Source organism: Bactrocera dorsalis, chromosome 3, assembly GCF_023373825.1.
Source record: "Bactrocera dorsalis isolate Fly_Bdor chromosome 3, ASM2337382v1, whole genome shotgun sequence".
Classification (NCBI taxonomy): domain Eukaryota; kingdom Metazoa; phylum Arthropoda; class Insecta; order Diptera; family Tephritidae; genus Bactrocera; species Bactrocera dorsalis.
The window spans coordinates 82929142-82947020 of NC_064305.1; the positions used below are offsets into that span (position 1 = coordinate 82929142).

Sequence of the window (17879 nt, forward strand, 5' to 3'; positions counted from 1 at the left end):
TATATCTCTAAAACTTGCTAGGTTGTAACCTGCTAATAGTAAGTTGGCGTGGCGCTTTCCTATCGTCTGCAGCTATTGACGTTCTCTCCCCACTTTTCTCCATGCGGAGCAACTCCTTTATGATGTGAGACCCCACCGCAATTCATGGTTCTGGTCCCATTATCGTAGAAGCTGCTGCAGAGCGGGCTAGTTCGTTGGCCAGCCCATTGCCGGCTACTCCTTTATGCCCCGGCACCCAGATCAGGAGTATACAGTTGCAAACCGACAGGCGGTTCAGCTTTCTTGTACACGCCAGAAGATGTGGCGAGAGATCTTGTACACCTTGATGCAAAAGCGCTGGAAAGATGCCATCCGCCCCTGGCGACTTATAGTTTGAGAAGGAAGGTAGTGCTCTCCTTGTTGAATCTACAGTGAATAATTTCCTTGCAGCTGTCCAATCCGAGCAATATGGTCTATGTACGATTATTGGTGGTATTTGGTCATCTCGAACTGTCTCCGGGAAATGCGCGAGCAAGAGTGTCAATGATCTGTCCTCAGTGCTGGCCGGATAGGACTTATCATGCATTTTAATGGATAATACTGTGCCCGTCTTGCCTCTAGAAAAAGCCTTTTGCAGTCTGGCTGCCTCTGGGGCCGAGGAGACGCTGTCATAGAATTTCTTGAAACAGTTCGTCTCCGTGGGGCTAATTTCTTGCTTACTCGTATAGGTTGTTTGGTGCTGCTGTATTCCTCCCAGTTGCCTGTGCATTTGACTTTGTTGAAAAGCCTGCGAACTGATTGCCTAAGCACTGTGAGCTTACTAGACCACCATGAAAAGGTTTGTTTCCTGATGATCAGTGATAAGTGTTCATTATGAGCTAGTTTGTCGCAGCCAGCCTGCTTTCAACTTCAGCCATCGTGTTCACACTGTCTACCTGTCTCACAGTACTTACATTTAACACTTGAGTTTCCCTAAACATATCCTAGTTCGTATTTCTAGGAATACGAATTAGCGATCTGTCTCTGACCTTCATCTTCAGTGTAAATCGTATGATCGTGTGATCTTACATTCAGGGTTCTTGCAACACTAGTCACTACGGGGTGAGACCGGCCATGTGTTCATTGCATAGAGTTATGTCAAGGATCTCCCTACGAGTATTGGTTACGAAGTTGGGTTCACAACCCACATTCTCGATGGTTACTTTGCTACTCTTTATTAACCTAACCCGTAAACACTAAAAGTTAAAAATTTAGTTTGGGATTTGACAATGCAATTTTTCTTACTTGTTTCATAAATCAAATATTGACAATATGTCGTGTTATAAATTTAATTTAAATAAATTCACAGACAAAAGCTTATTTAGTAATTTCTTCTTTCACATTGGAGTCTTCAATGACTACTTGATTAAGTGGCTTCAATTCATAGACCTTTCCCGGTTGCTCATCATTCCATGATTGCACTTTGGCAGTGCCAAAGAAGACGAAGAGCAGATTGCCGAAAAAGCTGATGAAGGCGGCTATGAAAAATATAACGCGCCACTGTTCCGGATTTTTCTGCAAAATAAAAAGAAAATTAATTAAAAAAAAGAAGGAAAAGGAAAATGTAAACAACTAACCGTATCTGTGACGACGTAGCCCACCACCAGTGGCGCTATGCTGCTTGCCACTTGTGATGCCGAATTTGTCATGCCCACGAGGGTGCCAGCAAAGTTTGGCGTCAAATCAATATGATTGACTTGGAAGCCCAAGTGTGTTGCCGCACTGATGCCCACTGTGAAAGTCAGCAAAATGACGGCCAAATCGGTCTGCTCGCGTGTCATGTAACCCAACCAAATCAGCGTTATGACTGGCACCCATAGACCAATAGAGTTGAAGAGCTTACGACTAGTTGTGGCACTGATGCGATTGCTCTTCTCCAGGTAATTGGCCAGTGGACAGAAGGCCAGACCCAAAAGTAACATTGTCAAATAAGGTAGAGCCGAGAGCAGTGCATTACTTTTGATATCCATACCGAGCACGCTCTTCAAATACGACGGAATTTGTGTGAGCAGCGTCCAAAATACCCACGAATTAGCGCAATGCGACAGTAATGTGACCAAGAAAGGTAGCGATGTACAGATTTTGCGCCAAGGCACAGGTAGCGGGCGTTTACCCTCATCTTGTTTCGCCTTCATATTCAGTGATTCTGCAATGAGCGCACGTTCAGCTGCTCCCACGAGGCGACATTCATCCGGTGAGTTGGCACCCCAAATAATCCACGAGGCAGACCATACGAGACCCACAGCGCCGGGTATATAAAAAAGACTTGGCCAACCGAGACTGGAGGAAGCCAGCACACCACTTGAGGCCAATATAGCGACCGTACCCAATTGTGCGCCCAAATAGCAGTAACCTGAGAGCGAACTACGCTCCTCCACTGGCGACCACTTAGCGACGAGTGTGTGTATAGCGGGCATCGTAGTGCCTTGTCCCAAACCTTGTAGAAAGCGTATAGCGCACAAAAGTTTCCAGCCGCCCAAACTTATACCCCATGGTGTGAGCAATGCTAGCACGCTGCTTATGAAGAAACTCAGCAGCAACATTATTTTACCGCCTAAGCGCCGCGACAGCATGCCACCTGGCACCTGTGTAATCATGTAGCCCATAAAGAAGCTGCTGAGTATACGCGATTTGGTCTTCTCAGACCAGTGATATTCCTAGAATAAATAATTGGGAACTTAGAAAAAATCACACAATAAAACTGGCTTAATCATGCTTACGGGAAAGTCTGGATTGGCGCCTTTGTTGTCCATCATTGCCACAACGGCTACAGAGAGATTGACGCGCATCGCAAAAGCGGCCGAGAAGCCGATGCACATCATGAAACATTGCAAATGGCGTATCCCAAATGTCGGTGCGATTACTATTGATAATAAAAAAAAAAAAACGATATAGAAAAAGTTCTTTACAGATTAAAAACTAAAAACTGTTGAAGAGGTCAAATGTATCTATTATGTCATTGGTTTGGTTAATATTGTATGTATATGACTTTCGTATGAAAACATGTCTCTGTTGATTTTGTCATCATAAAAGTTCTTCAAAGCTTGCCAAAAGCTTCAAACTTTCGGTGAGTATTTGATGTTATTTATTATGTCATTGTAAAAAGTCTAAAGTTGGTTTTTATCTGGCTTTCTCTTTTGATGTTTTCATCCAAAAAGTTCTTCAAAGCTTACCAAAAGCTTTAAGCTTTCAGTGAATATTTTACGATTTTTATTCTATCATTGTAAAAATTCTTAAGACTGGTTTTTATCTGACTTTCTCTGTTGATTTTTTTATCACAAAAGCTCTTCAAAGCTTGCCAAAAGCTTTACGCTTTCAGTGAACATATGGCGATTTTTATTCTGTCATTGTTAAAGTCTTAAGATAAGTTTTTAACTGGCTTTCTCTGTTAATTTTTTCATCCCAAAAGCTCTTCAAAGCTTGCCATAAGCTTTAAGCTTTCAGTGATTTTTAACGATTTTTATTCTATTTTTGTAAAAATTCTTAAGATTAGTTTTTATCAGGCTTTCTCTGTTGATTTTTTTTATCACAAAAGCTCTTCAAAGCTTAAGCTTTCAGTGAACATATGACGATTTTTATTCTGTCATTGTAAAAAGTCTACAGATTGGTTTTTCTCTGGCTTTGTCTTTTGATTTTTTCATCCAAAAAGCTCTTAAAAGCTTATTAAAAGCTTTAAGCTTTCAGTGAATATTTGACGATTTTTATTCTATTTTTGTAAACTTTATTAAGATTAGTTTTTATCTGGATTTCTCTGTTGATTTTTTTATCACAAAAGCTCTTCAAAGCTTGCCAAAAGTTTTAAGCTTTCAGAGATTATTTGAAGGTTATAATTTTCTATATTTCATAACTGTTATTAGAACTAACTCTTTCTAACTTTCCATACCTCAGAAGAAACTTCATTATCTAGTGAAATTTTCACGCCATCCACAAAACGTTTATCAAAATGTGAAATTCCTCCATCATTTCATATCTTTGGTTTTTACCGATTTTTAAAAATATTATATTATGAATCGATGGATGGGACTGCAAACATTAATACAAGATCTCTCAAAGCTGTAAAGTCAGTCTCCGTCTTAGTTGACAAAGTTAAACCCAAAACAGGGACCTTATAATCGAAAATAATTTCTTGAATGAACCTAACTTATTAACAAATCGATCTTCCAGTATAAGATTGAAGAAAGATACATATATGCTTTGCAAAGCAAGTTCCGGACCTCACAAAACCCAACCACATTTTTACTACTGAAAATATGAGCAAATGGTACCTCAAGAATGAAGAGGTACCAGTCGGTAACAACCACGTGAAAGTCGGTAAAAAATACGGGTATGTTACGTAAATTAATTCCTCGTAAGCAGTCGGTCTTTGGCAAGAATTTCATAGATTGCATGAAAACGATACTTCACGGTCACTCTACAGGCTGATAATGATTGAAATTTTTAACTACATTTTTTTTAATAAAAATTTTTTTTTAATAAAATTTTTTTTTTTTTATTTTAATTTTTTTTTTAAGATTTAACTGCCTTTTCCTTCTAAAATGATCAAAAAATCGCTAGTAGGTGTTTATTTAAAATACATTCAGATTAAAAAGGTAAAGATCTATCGATATTATCGCGATAATTACGTAACAGTATTTAAGTGATTTTAAGGCTTGACACGTTGAGTACTCCAACACTTTCTTATCTATGAACTACTTTTTTTTGTCTCTTAAATATCAACTATTATCACAATTCTACTATCAATGTCAATCACCTGCTCTTATCTGGCAACTACTGCTTCTTTATTCATTAAACACCATATTTAGTCGCGTGCCATGGCGTATGAGCAACATTTGTTATTTTCTCTACAAGCGCTTCCATACAAAAATATTTGCTTCAGAGCGCAATCGCCTGTATACTTACATTTGGGCACGCCTGTAGTTTCGCCATTCAACACCATTTTAAGTAAACTGCGATTAGCTTATTTACAAATAACACGCTGAACAATTGCAGGAAGTTGAACAATATTAACACTACTGAACAGCGCTGCGGCTGTTAAGCTACTGAATTGAAATTTTATGAGAAGTGATAATAATTTTGCAGATTTTTCCCCCTTAAAAAGACTCATTATCCAGCTAATTAGTCGAGCGCTTATCACGCGTGAATAAAAAAATCGCATAAAAAGATTATTTAATCAGATAAATACAGTCTCTTAACTATAGAGGAAACACAGTATATAAGTAAATAAAATTGTATCTGTATTATTTGTGTCTGCGAGGCGTGTGTCGGGTTTCACCGAAAATATATGTATTTCCGTAACGTATTTTCGCTTCTGTGCAGTTTTATTGGCTTCGCTGTGTATAAGTCTTTAGCAAATACTGACTGATATATCAACTCAGTTTTGACGCAATCCGTGTGTGGAAAGTTTTTTCTTTGGTGGTGCCATAAAAATGCTAGAACAGTAGACTAAATACGCTCATCTTTATTTTTAACATATATTTTATTCTAGCAAAAGCAATCCAATTCTTAATTGTGAAATCTCAAATTCGTAAAATACGTCAAAGACAAAGTGGGTTTTTTTCATTTTGACTTTGAAACGTTGAATTTGCAAAGCAAATAGTGTTGCCAGATTGTTATGCGTTCCATGTATTTACTGAATGCAGCAGAGTTGTTTTAATCTATTCAAAAGTGACTTTACTTTAGTTTTTTGCTAATCAACTATATCTTAATTACTCATAACGAAGAGCATATTTTATTTCATTTAAATTTGGTGCAAATCTTCAGTAAAGTATGTCTAATTTTGAAGTTTTTTTTTGAATATATCCTAAATATATACTGTATTTTCACTCATACACGCCTTCTAGAACTTTTGAATAAAATGTTGCCTCCATTTGTGCGCAAGAATTAACAGAAATTTTATTAAAAATAATCGTAATGATAAGTCATGCAATTTTGAGTCTCCTAACGTGAAAATTGCTGGGACTACAATTTTATAAACAGTTATTTTTACAGTATCCTATCAGCAGAACAACAACAAATACTAAATAGATGCTGTACTGTCACCGTTATATATATTTTAGAATTTCTCAATGAAACGTTGCCTACATTTGTGCGCAAAAATTAATTGAAATTTGGTTAAAAAGATGAGTCATAAAGTTTTGGAATTCCAAATGTGAAATATGATGGAACTATTATTTCATTTATTCTTTTTTCAGATTGCTGTAACGCGCTAAAAAGTTAGGTTAGGTTAAGTTAGTTCCTGATTTTGTTTCTCGATCGGAAGATTAGCCATAAATAAGTACTGCTATATCTTTTGCTTTCCCAAGACTATGGCTTACAGAACAATGTTCAATCCTAATTTTCATTGCTCAAAGCCGAATTATGGTTTAAATCTTTGTCATGTTATACTATATACATATATATGTGTGGCGGCCGACAGCACTCATTTGCCATCCCTGTCAAACAACGAGTCTCGCTCACCAGCCAATAAGCAAAATGACAGTTCAACGAGTCGGCCATTACGAAATCGAAGAAAGCAAACACTACAACCACGCAAAGATGACTCGTTCCTTTTTACCTCGACCTCCTAAGCGACCAGACGTGCAGCGCTCCGCCGTGTTTTGTTCAGCAACGTAAAAATAACTATTGGGGACAAAACTGCACTGCAGAAAATACAGTGAGAATTGTGACTAATAGACTGTTTAATGTTAAATAAAAGAACACGAATAAACCAAATATGTATATACATATATATAGAAACCTTGACTTTAAAGTCTTGAAATAGAGAATTAAATTTTGTGTTTTTGATGAGCTTACGAAAGTCAATACTGTCGGTTACAGAGCGCAACGTTTTAGTAATTTTTTCTTAGATACATTGTGAAAAAAAGCGCCCGTAAATGTAACTAAATGTACGTATGTCTAACGAGTGTAAATACAAATTTTCTGAAATATTTGCAAATTTTTACATATTTATTTATATACGAGTATATAATTTTTTTAATAAATACAGCAAGAATACCTATATCTCTGAGCATATTAATAATAGTTTCACTAACGCATATATGATATAATATATTATATACTTATATTATATATTATATATTATGTTATATTGTATATTATATATTATATTATCATTGACAGCTTTTGAACAGGCTTTTACTCACGTTTTTCTCACTGGCTATAGGCTACCTTAATATAACTTCCAAATCTATGTATGTATACATTCTGTAAATTAAAGTCTTGATCTTTGAGAATCTACAGAACTTAGCAACTATGAAGCGTAATCTCAAGGAAAAGTTTGACTTAACAATATTGTACACAAGCTAATGTTGAATTCCACTAATTTAACAAAAAAAAAACTACTGTCCAAAATTTAAAGCGACATTTGCGATTCTGCTTTAGTTATTGGAACATCAGCTGTTTCCTCATTAAGAGGTTCCATTTCTTGCGCCTTCTCTGCATCGACTTTACTATCATTCATTTTTTGTTCGCGTTCATTATTCCAGGGCTGCACTTTGGCGGTGCCGAATAGAACGAACATCAGATTACCGAGAAAGTTGATGCCACCCGCAATGAAAAAGATTATGCGCCACTGGTTGGGGTTACTCTGAATGTGGAAAAAAAATTAAACTTTTTAGTAAAATTATAAGATTTGCCTGAAAACGAGAGACTTACCGTATCGGTGACGATAAAGCCGACCACTAGAGGTGCCATAATATTGCAAACATTCGCCGCACAGTTGGTCAGGCTAGCGAGCGTGCCAGCGAAGTTTGGTGCCAAATCGATGTGATTCACCTGCCAGCCCAAATTCATAGTGGTGCTGATACTCACGGTGAAGGTTAACAAGAAAACCGCTAGGTCCGCTTGTTCACGTGTTATGTAACCCAACCAAATCAAGGTGAGCACCGGCACCCATTGACCAATGGAGTTGAAAATCTTCCGACTTGTGGTTGCGCTCAAATGGCTGCCCTTCTCCAAGAAATTACTCAACGGTCCACATGCCAAACCCAAAATCAACATAGCGAAGTAGGGTAGTGACGAGAGCAGCGCATTGCTTTTGATATCCTTACCGAGTACGCTCTTCATATAGGTTGGTATTTGTGTGATCAACGTCCAAAAGCACCAAGAAAATGCGCAATGTGTTGCCATTAACACTAAGAATGGCACGGATGTGAATATGCGTTTCCAAGGTATGGGCAAATTGGGTTTGCCATCATCTTGCGGCTTAACATGCTGCTGTAGGGAATCTTCAATGAGTGCGCGTTCGGCAGCGCTAATCTTTTTGCATTCACTGGGTGAACTAGCACCCAAAGTTATCCACAATATTGTCCACATAAGACCCAAACCGCCTGGAAAGTAGAAACAACTAGGCCAGCCTATGGATGAGGAAGCAAGCAAACCGCTTGAAGCTAACATTATAACAGTACCGAATTGTGAACCTGAATAAACATAGGTGGTGAGAGAGCCGCGTTCCGTTACCGGTGCCCATTTGGCGAGTAAAGTATGCATGGACGGTATTGTTACGCCCTGACCGAACCCCTGTAGGAAACGTATGAAACAAAGCAACTTCCAGTCACCATAGGCGACACCGAGTGGAGTCAACAGCGCCATTATGCTGCTTATGGAGATACTACTCAACAACATCACTTTGCCGCCGAAGCGATGTGCCAATAAGCCGCCGGGAATTTGCGTGCAAATATAACCCCAAAAGAAGCTGCTAAGTATATGCGACTTCGTCTCTTCCGACCAGTGATATTCCTGCAAGAATGTGGTTTATAAAATGTGAAATAAATAGATTCGCTTTTTTTACTCACTGGAAAATCTGGATTTGCTGCTTTGCGGTCCATCATCGCGACAATTGCGACGGAGAGATTAACGCGCATCGAAAATGCAGCGGCGAAACCGACAAATATCAATAGGCATTGCATATGTCGTCTACCAAATGTGGGCGGCAATACTACAAGTACATATATATAAGAAACCACATAATTATATATAATATTGCCATAATCTCACTTAACCACAATTTTTTTATCCTTCTTAAGTATACACAAACTTACATTTAGCAACGCTGGAAGACCGCCTACTTGTGCCCATATTGATCCTTGTCCTCTACGAATGGTACGCTGTGCGTACGAAAGGTTTCACTCGTATTTTCACTACCGAATGGGGCTCGCGCCGGTAATGACACTTCTTAACGGCACTACTCTCCTAAAGCTTCTGTGCTGCTGGCGTTGGCGCTTAGCGCTACCGTTGGAATTGAAATTCTAACAGCAATTGGCAAAAGCCAAATCAGTTATGCCCGTTATATACACATATCTCCGAATTCGGAGGGCATAACTTATTTAATCGCATTAAGTCCATAGATAGATTGGGACGGAATTCAAGTGTATATATTATGCAAATACATTCTCGTTTACGACAAAGAAACCACCACATTTTTTAATTAGATAAAAATAAAAACATAAATAGCCATATATGTGCGGTAAGAGTTCGATATAGGTAGCGAATACGCATACCTCCACATTACTGGTATGTTCCATGGTCAGTACATAAACGAAAGTCAGGGACACGATGCTGGTGAGCTAGCTAAAAATGCAAATTGATATATGTATATTGCTTATCGTTTTGATAAAAGCTGAGAATTTTAAGATTATGCAATTGATTAGCTAAAATAAATTGGAAACAAGTCAGACCGGTTAGAGCGGCGTTTATACCGCAAGATGGACAGAGCTCAAACGTCGTGTCTTAGTATTTCAATTATACGTAGGCTGCTATATATATTTCTGGAATTGGAAAGTTTGACATTTTTTAGCATAACATCACTCAGAACGTTTTGTCATTTAATCGTGAATTGTTTTAATTAAAAATTCATCTCGGCAAAAAAATGGAATTAACTCGTGAACATTTTCGTGCGATCATTTTTCACAACTTTCGACGTGGATTATCACGATAAGAGTGCATCGATGAACTAAAATCTTTGTATGGCTATGAAGCACCATCCTATAGCACTGTGAAAAACTGGTACAACGAATTCAATCGTGGCCGACGCTCGCTCAAAGACGAATTCCGTGAAGGTCGTCCAAAAACAGCCGTTGTGCCAGAAAACATCGATGCCGTACATGAACTGATAATGCAAGACCGTCATGTAACATACCTTCAGATAGAGGCATGCCTATGCATTTCTCCCACCAGCATACATTCGATATTGCATGAACACCTGGCCGTATAAAAGGTTTGTTCTCGTTGGATCCCGCACAATTTGACAATCGCTCAAAAAAAGGCTCGTGTGGATTGGTGTAAAGAAATGCTGAAAAAATACGATCGCGGTGCTTCAACAGACGTTTATAAGATCGTCACAGGTGACGAATCATGGATCTATGCGTATGAGCCCGAAACAAAACAGCAATCGACCGTGTGGGTCTTCCAAGACGAGCCAAATCCAACGAAAGTTGTTCGTGGAAGAAGCACTTCGAAGCAAATGGTCGCCTGTTTCTTCGGCAAAACTGGTCATGTGGCGACTGTTTCGCTTGAGCAACGTAGGACGGTCAATTCTGAGTGGTACACCACCATTTGTTTGCCTGAAGTCTTCGGAGAAATTCGAAAAACGAACAAGAGAAGACGAATCATTGTGCACCATGACAATGCGAGCTCTCACACATCGGCTCAAACCAGCGCCTTTTTGACCGGCCAAAACGTCGAATTGATGGGTCATCCGCCGTACAGCCCTGACTTGGCACCCAATGACTTCTTTTTATTCCCACACATCAAGAAAATAATGCATGGTCAACGATTTTCGCCGTCAGAAGATGCTGTTGAAGCATTCAAAAACCATGTTTTGCAGGTGTCTCAATCGGAGTGGAAAAAGTGCTTCGAAAATTGGTTTGAGCGCATGCAAAAGTGTATAAATCTTGATGGAGAATATTTTGAAAAACAATAAAACCATTTTCGTTGATAAATATTCCTATTTTCATTATTAGGCCAGAAATATATATAGCAGCCCTCGTATTACCTTCTCCTCATTTCTGTTGAAAATTTTGGAGAGGCTCATGAACTTTTGCAAACTTGTATTTAGGAATAGAACAGCAACATCAAAGGGTAAACTGTTAAGAGCTCAGAATGCCCACATTAAAGGCAGGTCGATTAACACTGCTCTGCACGCTGTAACATAGTGTCATAGTGGCTCGTGTCGTTATACACAAGGAATTTAGTGTAGGTACCTTTCTCGACATCAAGGGGGCCTCCAACAACCGGTGGCCGTTGGGGTTCCGAGCCTCAAGCACCTGATATATTTCTTGTTTTCGACTGAATGGTTGCTGCGGACAGTGGTAGTGTAAAGGCATCTTGAAAAGTTAACAGAAGTATTTTCTAGGGTGGGATACTTTTTCCACGGCTCTGGCTGATTGTAAATGATCTGCAAAAAGAGCTCGAGCTTTACGCTGACGACGTTGGTCTTCTGGTGAAAATCTGTCTGTGCGATATCCTTTTAAATGCCTCCACAAAGAAATCCCTCTTGGACCCAATACACATGTACCAACGTTTTCCCAATCCTCGAAACAGTTGTTAAAGTAAATTTTCGGAACAGACTTCAATGCACATAGGAATTCGTCTTTAATGTCTTTAATTGACTCAAAATGGCTTCCCCGGAGTGGTCATTTTAGTTTGCTAAATAGCCACACGTCGAATGCAGCTAAATTAGGCGAATACGGTCGTTACGGTACGATATTGTTTGAAAATTAGGCGAAAAACTTACGAAGAACCATGCAGTATGCGACGGTGCATTATTCTCGTGCAAAAGCCAATAGTTGTCGGTTTGGCCGCACGTAAGGAGTTCGGAGTGCACCACACCTCGATAAACGAAGAAAACTGTCAACATAACCTCGTTTTTTGACATGATTTGACGTGGTTTTTTCGTTTTCGGCTCACTTTTGCCATAATATTAAGCAGATTGATCGTCTGTTTCCGGGTCGTAAGCATAGATCGCAGACTCATGGTCAGAAAGTACTGTTTCACAGACGGTAACCTCGAGGTTTTTACTAGTAAATAATAAAAATAAATTTAATTCTTAATTTTGGCTGTTGAAATTTTTATTTCTGGAGTTGAGCAGCTTAAGATCACCACGCTTAAAACTCTCTTGTCTTTTATTACTCGACTAATTCTGCTCGTTTACAGATTGCGCGCTTCGCGTCGGTTGGGCAAGAAGGGTAATCGTTGGGTATTAATATTACAAATGCGCTTTCAAATTGGTTTTCACAGATCCTTCCGATATTCCAACGATAAAGTAAAATCTTTGACTGTTAATTCTCAAGCACCTATACCTTTATTTTATTGACGTGTTGATCATCAGTTGATATACATGTATGGACGTGGTTCGACGTCAACGCGTTCTAGACCCTTTTGAATAATTTATACCAATCAAAAACAACTGCTCTTGACATACAGTTATCATTGACGGCCTTTTCTAACATTCTAAACGTTTCTATCCAGTCTACCCGGTGTCTGAAAACTGAAGATAACTAATTGAATATAATAATCCAAACTCTTATTATGTTCTATGCATATTTCGTTTTTTCCAATAACTGTACTTGTAAATTAAAATTTTATGCCAAATATATTAACATCTTTCTACAGAACAAAGAATGGTCAATCAGCTCATATATTTCTGTTATTTAATTCTTACGATATTACAGGTTTGTATGTTATCGATAATTAAAATATACAAGATCACTACGGATCAAAAGTCACGGTGCAGTTACTGCCCACATACAAAATACCTAACACCACATAAATATTGTTAACTAATGCTTAAATTTATAACAATGTACTAAAACTATTTAAAAATACAACTACGGAGTATAATCACAAGGAAAAGTTTTTCTTAAGTAAGTAAGTAAGCTAAGTCAACAACTTTAACAAAATACTGACTAAAAATCAAACCACCATTTGCGATTCTGCTTTAGTTATTGGAACATCAGCTGTTTCCTCATTAAGTGGTTCCATTTCTTGCGCTTTCTCTGCGTCGACTCTACTATCAGTAACTTTCGGTTCGCGCTCATTATTCCAGGGCTGCACTTTGGCAGTGCCGAATAGAACGAACATGAGATTACCGAAAAAGTTGATGCCGCCCACCATGAAAAAGATTATGCGCCATTGGTTGGGGTTACTCTGAAAGTGTCCAAAAAGCAACATATTTCATTGGTAAGAATAGCACTTGTTGTAAAAACAGAGACTTACCGTATCGGTGACGATAAAACCCACCACTAGAGGTGCAATAATGCTGCAAACATTAGCCGCACAGTTGGTCAGGCTAACGAGCGTGCCGGCGAAGTTTGGTGCCAAATCGATGTGATTCACCTGCCAGCCCAAATGCATAGTGGTGCTGATACTCACGGTGAAGGTTAACAAGAAAACCGCTAGGTCCGCTTGTTCACGTGTTATGTAGCCCAACCAAATCAAGGTGAGCACCGGCACCCATTGACCAATGGAGTTGAAAATCTTCCGACTTGTGGTCGCGCTCAAATGGCTGCCCTTCTCCAAGAAATTACTCAACGGTCCACACGCCAAACCCAAAATCAACATCGTGAAGTAGGGTAGTGCCGAGAGCAGCGCATTGCTTTTGATATCCTTACCGAGTACGCTCTTCATATAGGTTGGTATTTGTGTAAGCAACGTCCAAAAACACCAAGTTGAAGCACAATGTGTCGCCATCAACACTAAGAATGGCACGGATGTGAATATGCGTTTCCAGGGTATGGGCAAATTGGGTTTGTCATCATCATGCGATTTAGTGTTCTGCTGCAGTGAACCCTCAATGAGTGCACGTTCGGCTACACTAATCTTTTTGCATACACTGGGCGAACTGGCACCCCAAATTATCCACAAAACCGTCCAGGTAAGACCCAAACCGCCGGGTATGTAGAAACAACTGGGCCAACCCATGGATGAAGAAGCGAGTACACCGCTTGAAGCTAACATTATAACAGTACCGAATTGTGCACCTGAATAAGCATAGGTAGCCAACGAGCCACGTTCCGTTACCGGTGCCCATTTGGCGAGTAGAGTGTGCATGGACGGCACCGTAACACCTTGGCCGAAACCCTGTAGGAAACGCATAAAACAAAGCAACTTCCAGTCGCCATAGGCGACGCCGAGTGGAGTCAACAGCGCCATTATGCTGCTTATAGATAAACTACTCAACAACATCACTTTGCCGCCGAAACGCCGCGCCAGCATGCCGCCGGGAATTTGCGTGCAAATATAACCCCAAAAGAAGCTGCTGAGTATGCGCGACTTAGTCTCTTCCGACCAGTGGTATTCCTGCAAGGATGTAGTGTATAAAATGTGAAATAAATAGATTCGCTTTTTCTACTCACTGGAAAATCTGGGTTTGCTGATTTGCGGTCCATCATCGCGACAATTGCGACGGAGAGATTAACGCGCATCGAAAATGCAGCGGCGAAACCGATAAACATCAATAAGCATTGTAAATGTCGTCTACCAAAAGTTGGGGGCAACACTGCAAGTATATCACAAAAGACACGTGGTCATATATTTTATTGGCATATTGTCACAAAATCACTTATTTATCTTTTCTATAATGACTTAGTAGTAAGTTTTTATAAATGAATTCATTACTTTTGTAATAAATTAATGGTTTTAATTAACAAAGTTCTGTCATCGTATAATGAACGTCACAGACAGAAACCCGCCTTTCTATTCTCAAAAAACTAACACAGTCGCTTGAGGCGGTTTTTATTATTCGTCATAGACAGGAACAGGTAGTAAGCACTGAACGCCAAGTCCAGACCTTCAAGTGATTTTATAAGTTTATGGCTCTCGGAGCTTTTGGTGAGTCCCTATTGATTTGTATGTTCTGGCGTTGCCATGTACTTGAATACAATTCCTCTGCTATTGCCCAAATTGGCTACTTCTGCGGGGTAGCATACTTCAGAAAGCCAAATTACTGGTACTGTAGATCTGAATTCAGAGTTTGGTGTTTGGAGGGCAGTTCATACTAGATGATTGACTGCTGCTTCCACCAAACATATAAAAATCCTTCCTGACCTTTGCTTCTGGCTTAGTCAACATTTGCACCGGCGAATCGCGATTCGTCTCCGACTATTTTCGCTTGACGTTGTCGTAAGTAATCCACTTCACATCACTAGTTACCATTCACTTCAGCAAGGGATCGATTTTGTTGCGATTTGGCTGTGATTCGGATATTTAGGTTCGTCCATCCAAATCCAAACAGGCTCACGTGGCTATTGTATTCGACGATTTCTATTATTTGATTGATATTTTCGCTAATTAGTTTTTCATAGTGTGAGGCGTTTTTTTCATCAAAACTACGGGACCGGACTAGACGAAATCAAAATTAGGTATGATGGCTGTTACATAATCTGAACCACAAACACAATTCACATTTTCAGCCACTTAATTTGCGCTTTTGTCGAAGAAAAGCTTTCAAATATGGCAAGCAATCAAGAAAGGTGTTCTGATAAGCAACTTTATCTTTCTAATGCTATATAGCATAACACATGTACTTATATAACACGAGACACAAATTATTAAACCATTTATTGGAAAAATAATGAACTTTCTTTTCACCAGACTTAGTTTAAGAAAACATACACTTTGCCAAGCTGGAGGAGCGCCTACTGGTACCCATATTAGTCCTTGTTGCTCCACTCAATAATCACTTAAGCACTAAGGCGATCACAAATCGAACGATACACTGTATGTATGTATGTATGTATGTATGTATGAATCCTTGCACTCGGCTGTTCACTACCGAATGTGACTCGCGCGTTAAATGGCTCTACCTAAGGGCACTACACTCGTTAAGCTTATGCGCCAGCGCTTAATTTTAGCGTTCAATTTGAACTTCTAATATCAAATGATAACAACCAAATCAGTTATGTCCATTATATAGACATAGCACCGAATCGGGGAGGCATAGCAAGTGTGTTAATCGCATTAAATCCTTAGATAAGCCCATAAGCAAAAAAGTTTTAATTAGATAAATACAAATGCATAGATAGGAGTGAGGTAGAGATAGATATAGAGACATTACTATAAACCAGCGGCCAGTATATACATAGGTGTACGTTAGAGAACGGATGCTACTGTTCTCTTCAAACAGGCAATTTTTTACATAATGTTTACCTATTTGATAAAAAGTGATATGTATTAGATAAAATAAAGTTTAATCGTAGATAAAATTATTTTTTTTATAAAAGTATAAAAGTAAGGAACTTGGTATTTCCGTAGCTAAAATAAATTAGAAAAAATAATTTGGATGCTAGCCAGTTTATTCAAAAGAAAAATATGATTTATGTTGTTGTGGGTACTAAAAATATTTTCCAAGTAATTTTGGGAAATATTTGGAGAATTGACAGTTTTTAATGGTTGAAAATATGGTGTCCATCAAAGAAATGTGCCTACTAGCGTGGGATAAGCCTCTTCACGGTCTAAGGTTATATCGAGCGCATTGTGTGAAAGATTAAAGCCCACCGTCAAAAAACTGATTGGATCTTATCAGTGTGGCTTCAGACCTGGTAAATCAACAACCGACCAGATATTCACCATGCGCCAAATCTTGGAAAAGACCCATGAAAGGAGAATCGACACTCACCACCTATTCGTCGATTTAAAAGCTGCTTTCGACAGCACGAAAAGGAGCTGTCTTTATGCCGCGATGTCTGAATTTGGTATCCCCGAAAAACTATTACGGCTGTGTAAATTGACGTTGAGCAATACCAAAAGCTCCGTCATGATTGGGAAGGACCTTTATGAGCTGTTCGATACTAAACGAGGTCTCAGACAAGGCGACTTCCTTTCGTGCGACTTCATCAATCTACTCTTGGGGAAAATAATTCGAGCTCTAGAACTAAATAGAGAAGATAACATCTTCTACAAGAGTGTACAGCTGATGGCGTATGCCGATGATATTGATATCATTGAATTCAACAGCCGCGCCGTTAGTTCTGCTTGCTCCAGACTGGATAAGGAAGCAAAGCAAATGGGTCTGGGAGTGAACAAGAGTAAGACAAAATATCTCTTGTCATCAAACAAACAGTCGCCGATTTGGCTCTCACGTGACTGTTGATATAACTTATAACTTCGAAGTTGTAGATAATTTCATCTATCTTGGAAACAGCATTAACAGCAGTAACAATGTCAGCATTTAAATCCAACGCAGAATAACTCTTGCCAATGGGTGCTTCTTTCTCTCTCAACGAACAAAGACCAAACTCTATAGGTCACTCATTATTCGCGTCCTGCTATATGGTGCAGAGGCATGGACGATGACAACATCTGATGAGTCAACGTTACGAGTTTTCGAGTTCTGCGAAATATTTATTTTTTTTTGTGGGCATTGGCAACCGGAACGACGAACTTTTATACAATGACATTGACATGGTTCAGGGAATTAGAGACAGCGGGTACACTGGTTAAGTTATGTCTTCCGATTGGATGCAAACGTTCCAGCTCTGAAATTATTCTACGCAGTACCCGATCCGTTGGAAAGATCAGGTGGAGAAGTACCTAGCTGCACTTGATATCTCGAATTTTTTTACAAAAAACGTTGTTGTTGAAGTCGGATGTTTTCATCTTATAAGATATCATACTCATCATTGTTAAGGCGTAAAGATGAACGATTGTTTTGAATTTTTTATGGCATAATCCAAAAATCATCTTAGTAGATAAAATTATAATCCACACATCTGTTTTATATTCATTACTACAGTAATGACAACAACCTTTACAATGTTATGTTTGTGTGCCAGATTTTCACTTCATTTCTAAAACGCCTACTCGGACCCAAATTGTGAACTTTGTGCAGGGTGTTTCTCTTCACTGCTTTAATATAAAGAAACTCG

The 17879-nt window shown here is 38.9% G+C and overlaps 3 protein-coding genes across 3 annotated transcripts; all 3 read right to left on the reverse strand.

The window, feature by feature from the left end:
• Positions 1-1241: 1241 nt before the first annotated feature.
• On the reverse strand, positions 1242-5082 carry LOC105226227 (putative inorganic phosphate cotransporter). Its single transcript, XM_049452358.1, has 4 exons — positions 4918-5082; positions 2739-2881; positions 1596-2675; positions 1242-1533 (listed from the first exon to the last, which is right to left on the reverse strand). Exons 1-4 carry the CDS (start codon positions 4952-4954, stop codon positions 1336-1338), a joined length of 1458 nt encoding a protein of 485 aa, XP_049308315.1. The 5' UTR covers positions 4955-5082; the 3' UTR covers positions 1242-1335.
• A 1792-nt stretch (positions 5083-6874) lies between these two features.
• On the reverse strand, positions 6875-9350 carry LOC125775244 (putative inorganic phosphate cotransporter). Its single transcript, XM_011205093.4, has 4 exons — positions 9057-9350; positions 8811-8953; positions 7672-8754; positions 6875-7603 (listed from the first exon to the last, which is right to left on the reverse strand). Exons 1-4 carry the CDS (start codon positions 9091-9093, stop codon positions 7370-7372), a joined length of 1497 nt encoding a protein of 498 aa, XP_011203395.2. The 5' UTR covers positions 9094-9350; the 3' UTR covers positions 6875-7369.
• Positions 9351-12633: 3283 nt separating this feature from the next.
• Positions 12634-15893, reverse strand: LOC105226228 (putative inorganic phosphate cotransporter). Its single transcript, XM_011205055.3, has 4 exons — positions 15628-15893; positions 14370-14512; positions 13231-14313; positions 12634-13161 (listed from the first exon to the last, which is right to left on the reverse strand). The coding sequence occupies exons 1-4, from the start codon at positions 15662-15664 to the stop codon at positions 12928-12930; spliced, it is 1497 nt and encodes a 498-aa protein (XP_011203357.2). The 5' UTR covers positions 15665-15893; the 3' UTR covers positions 12634-12927.
• Between the last annotated feature and the right edge of the window lie 1986 nt (positions 15894-17879).

What these genes read in the sequence shown, in the direction of transcription:
- LOC125775244 (XM_011205093.4), bottom strand. Translation starts at nt 9,093, where the DNA reads ATGGGCACAAGTAGGCGGTCTTCCAGCGTTGCTAAAT. An exon ending in CAGCAAATCCAGATTTTCCA is followed by an intron (nt 8,755 to 8,810) that starts GTGAGTAAAAAA and finishes ACATTCTTGCAG; the next exon opens with GAATATCACTGGTCGGAAGA. An exon ending in GCTTTATCGTCACCGATACG is followed by an intron (nt 7,604 to 7,671) that starts GTAAGTCTCTCG and finishes TTCCACATTCAG; the next exon opens with AGTAACCCCAACCAGTGGCG.
- LOC105226228 (XM_011205055.3), bottom strand. Translation starts at nt 15,664, where the DNA reads ATGGGTACCAGTAGGCGCTCCTCCAGCTTGGCAAAGT. An exon ending in CTCCTCCAGCTTGGCAAAGT is followed by an intron (nt 14,513 to 15,627) that starts GTATGTTTTCTT and finishes ATATACTTGCAG; the next exon opens with TGTTGCCCCCAACTTTTGGT. An exon ending in GTTTTATCGTCACCGATACG is followed by an intron (nt 13,162 to 13,230) that starts GTAAGTCTCTGT and finishes GGACACTTTCAG; the next exon opens with AGTAACCCCAACCAATGGCG.
- LOC105226227 (XM_049452358.1), bottom strand. Translation starts at nt 4,954, where the DNA reads ATGGTGTTGAATGGCGAAACTACAGGCGTGCCCAAAT. An exon ending in GCGCCAATCCAGACTTTCCC is followed by an intron (nt 2,676 to 2,738) that starts GTAAGCATGATT and finishes TATTTATTCTAG; the next exon opens with GAATATCACTGGTCTGAGAA. An exon ending in GCTACGTCGTCACAGATACG is followed by an intron (nt 1,534 to 1,595) that starts GTTAGTTGTTTA and finishes TTTATTTTGCAG; the next exon opens with AAAAATCCGGAACAGTGGCG.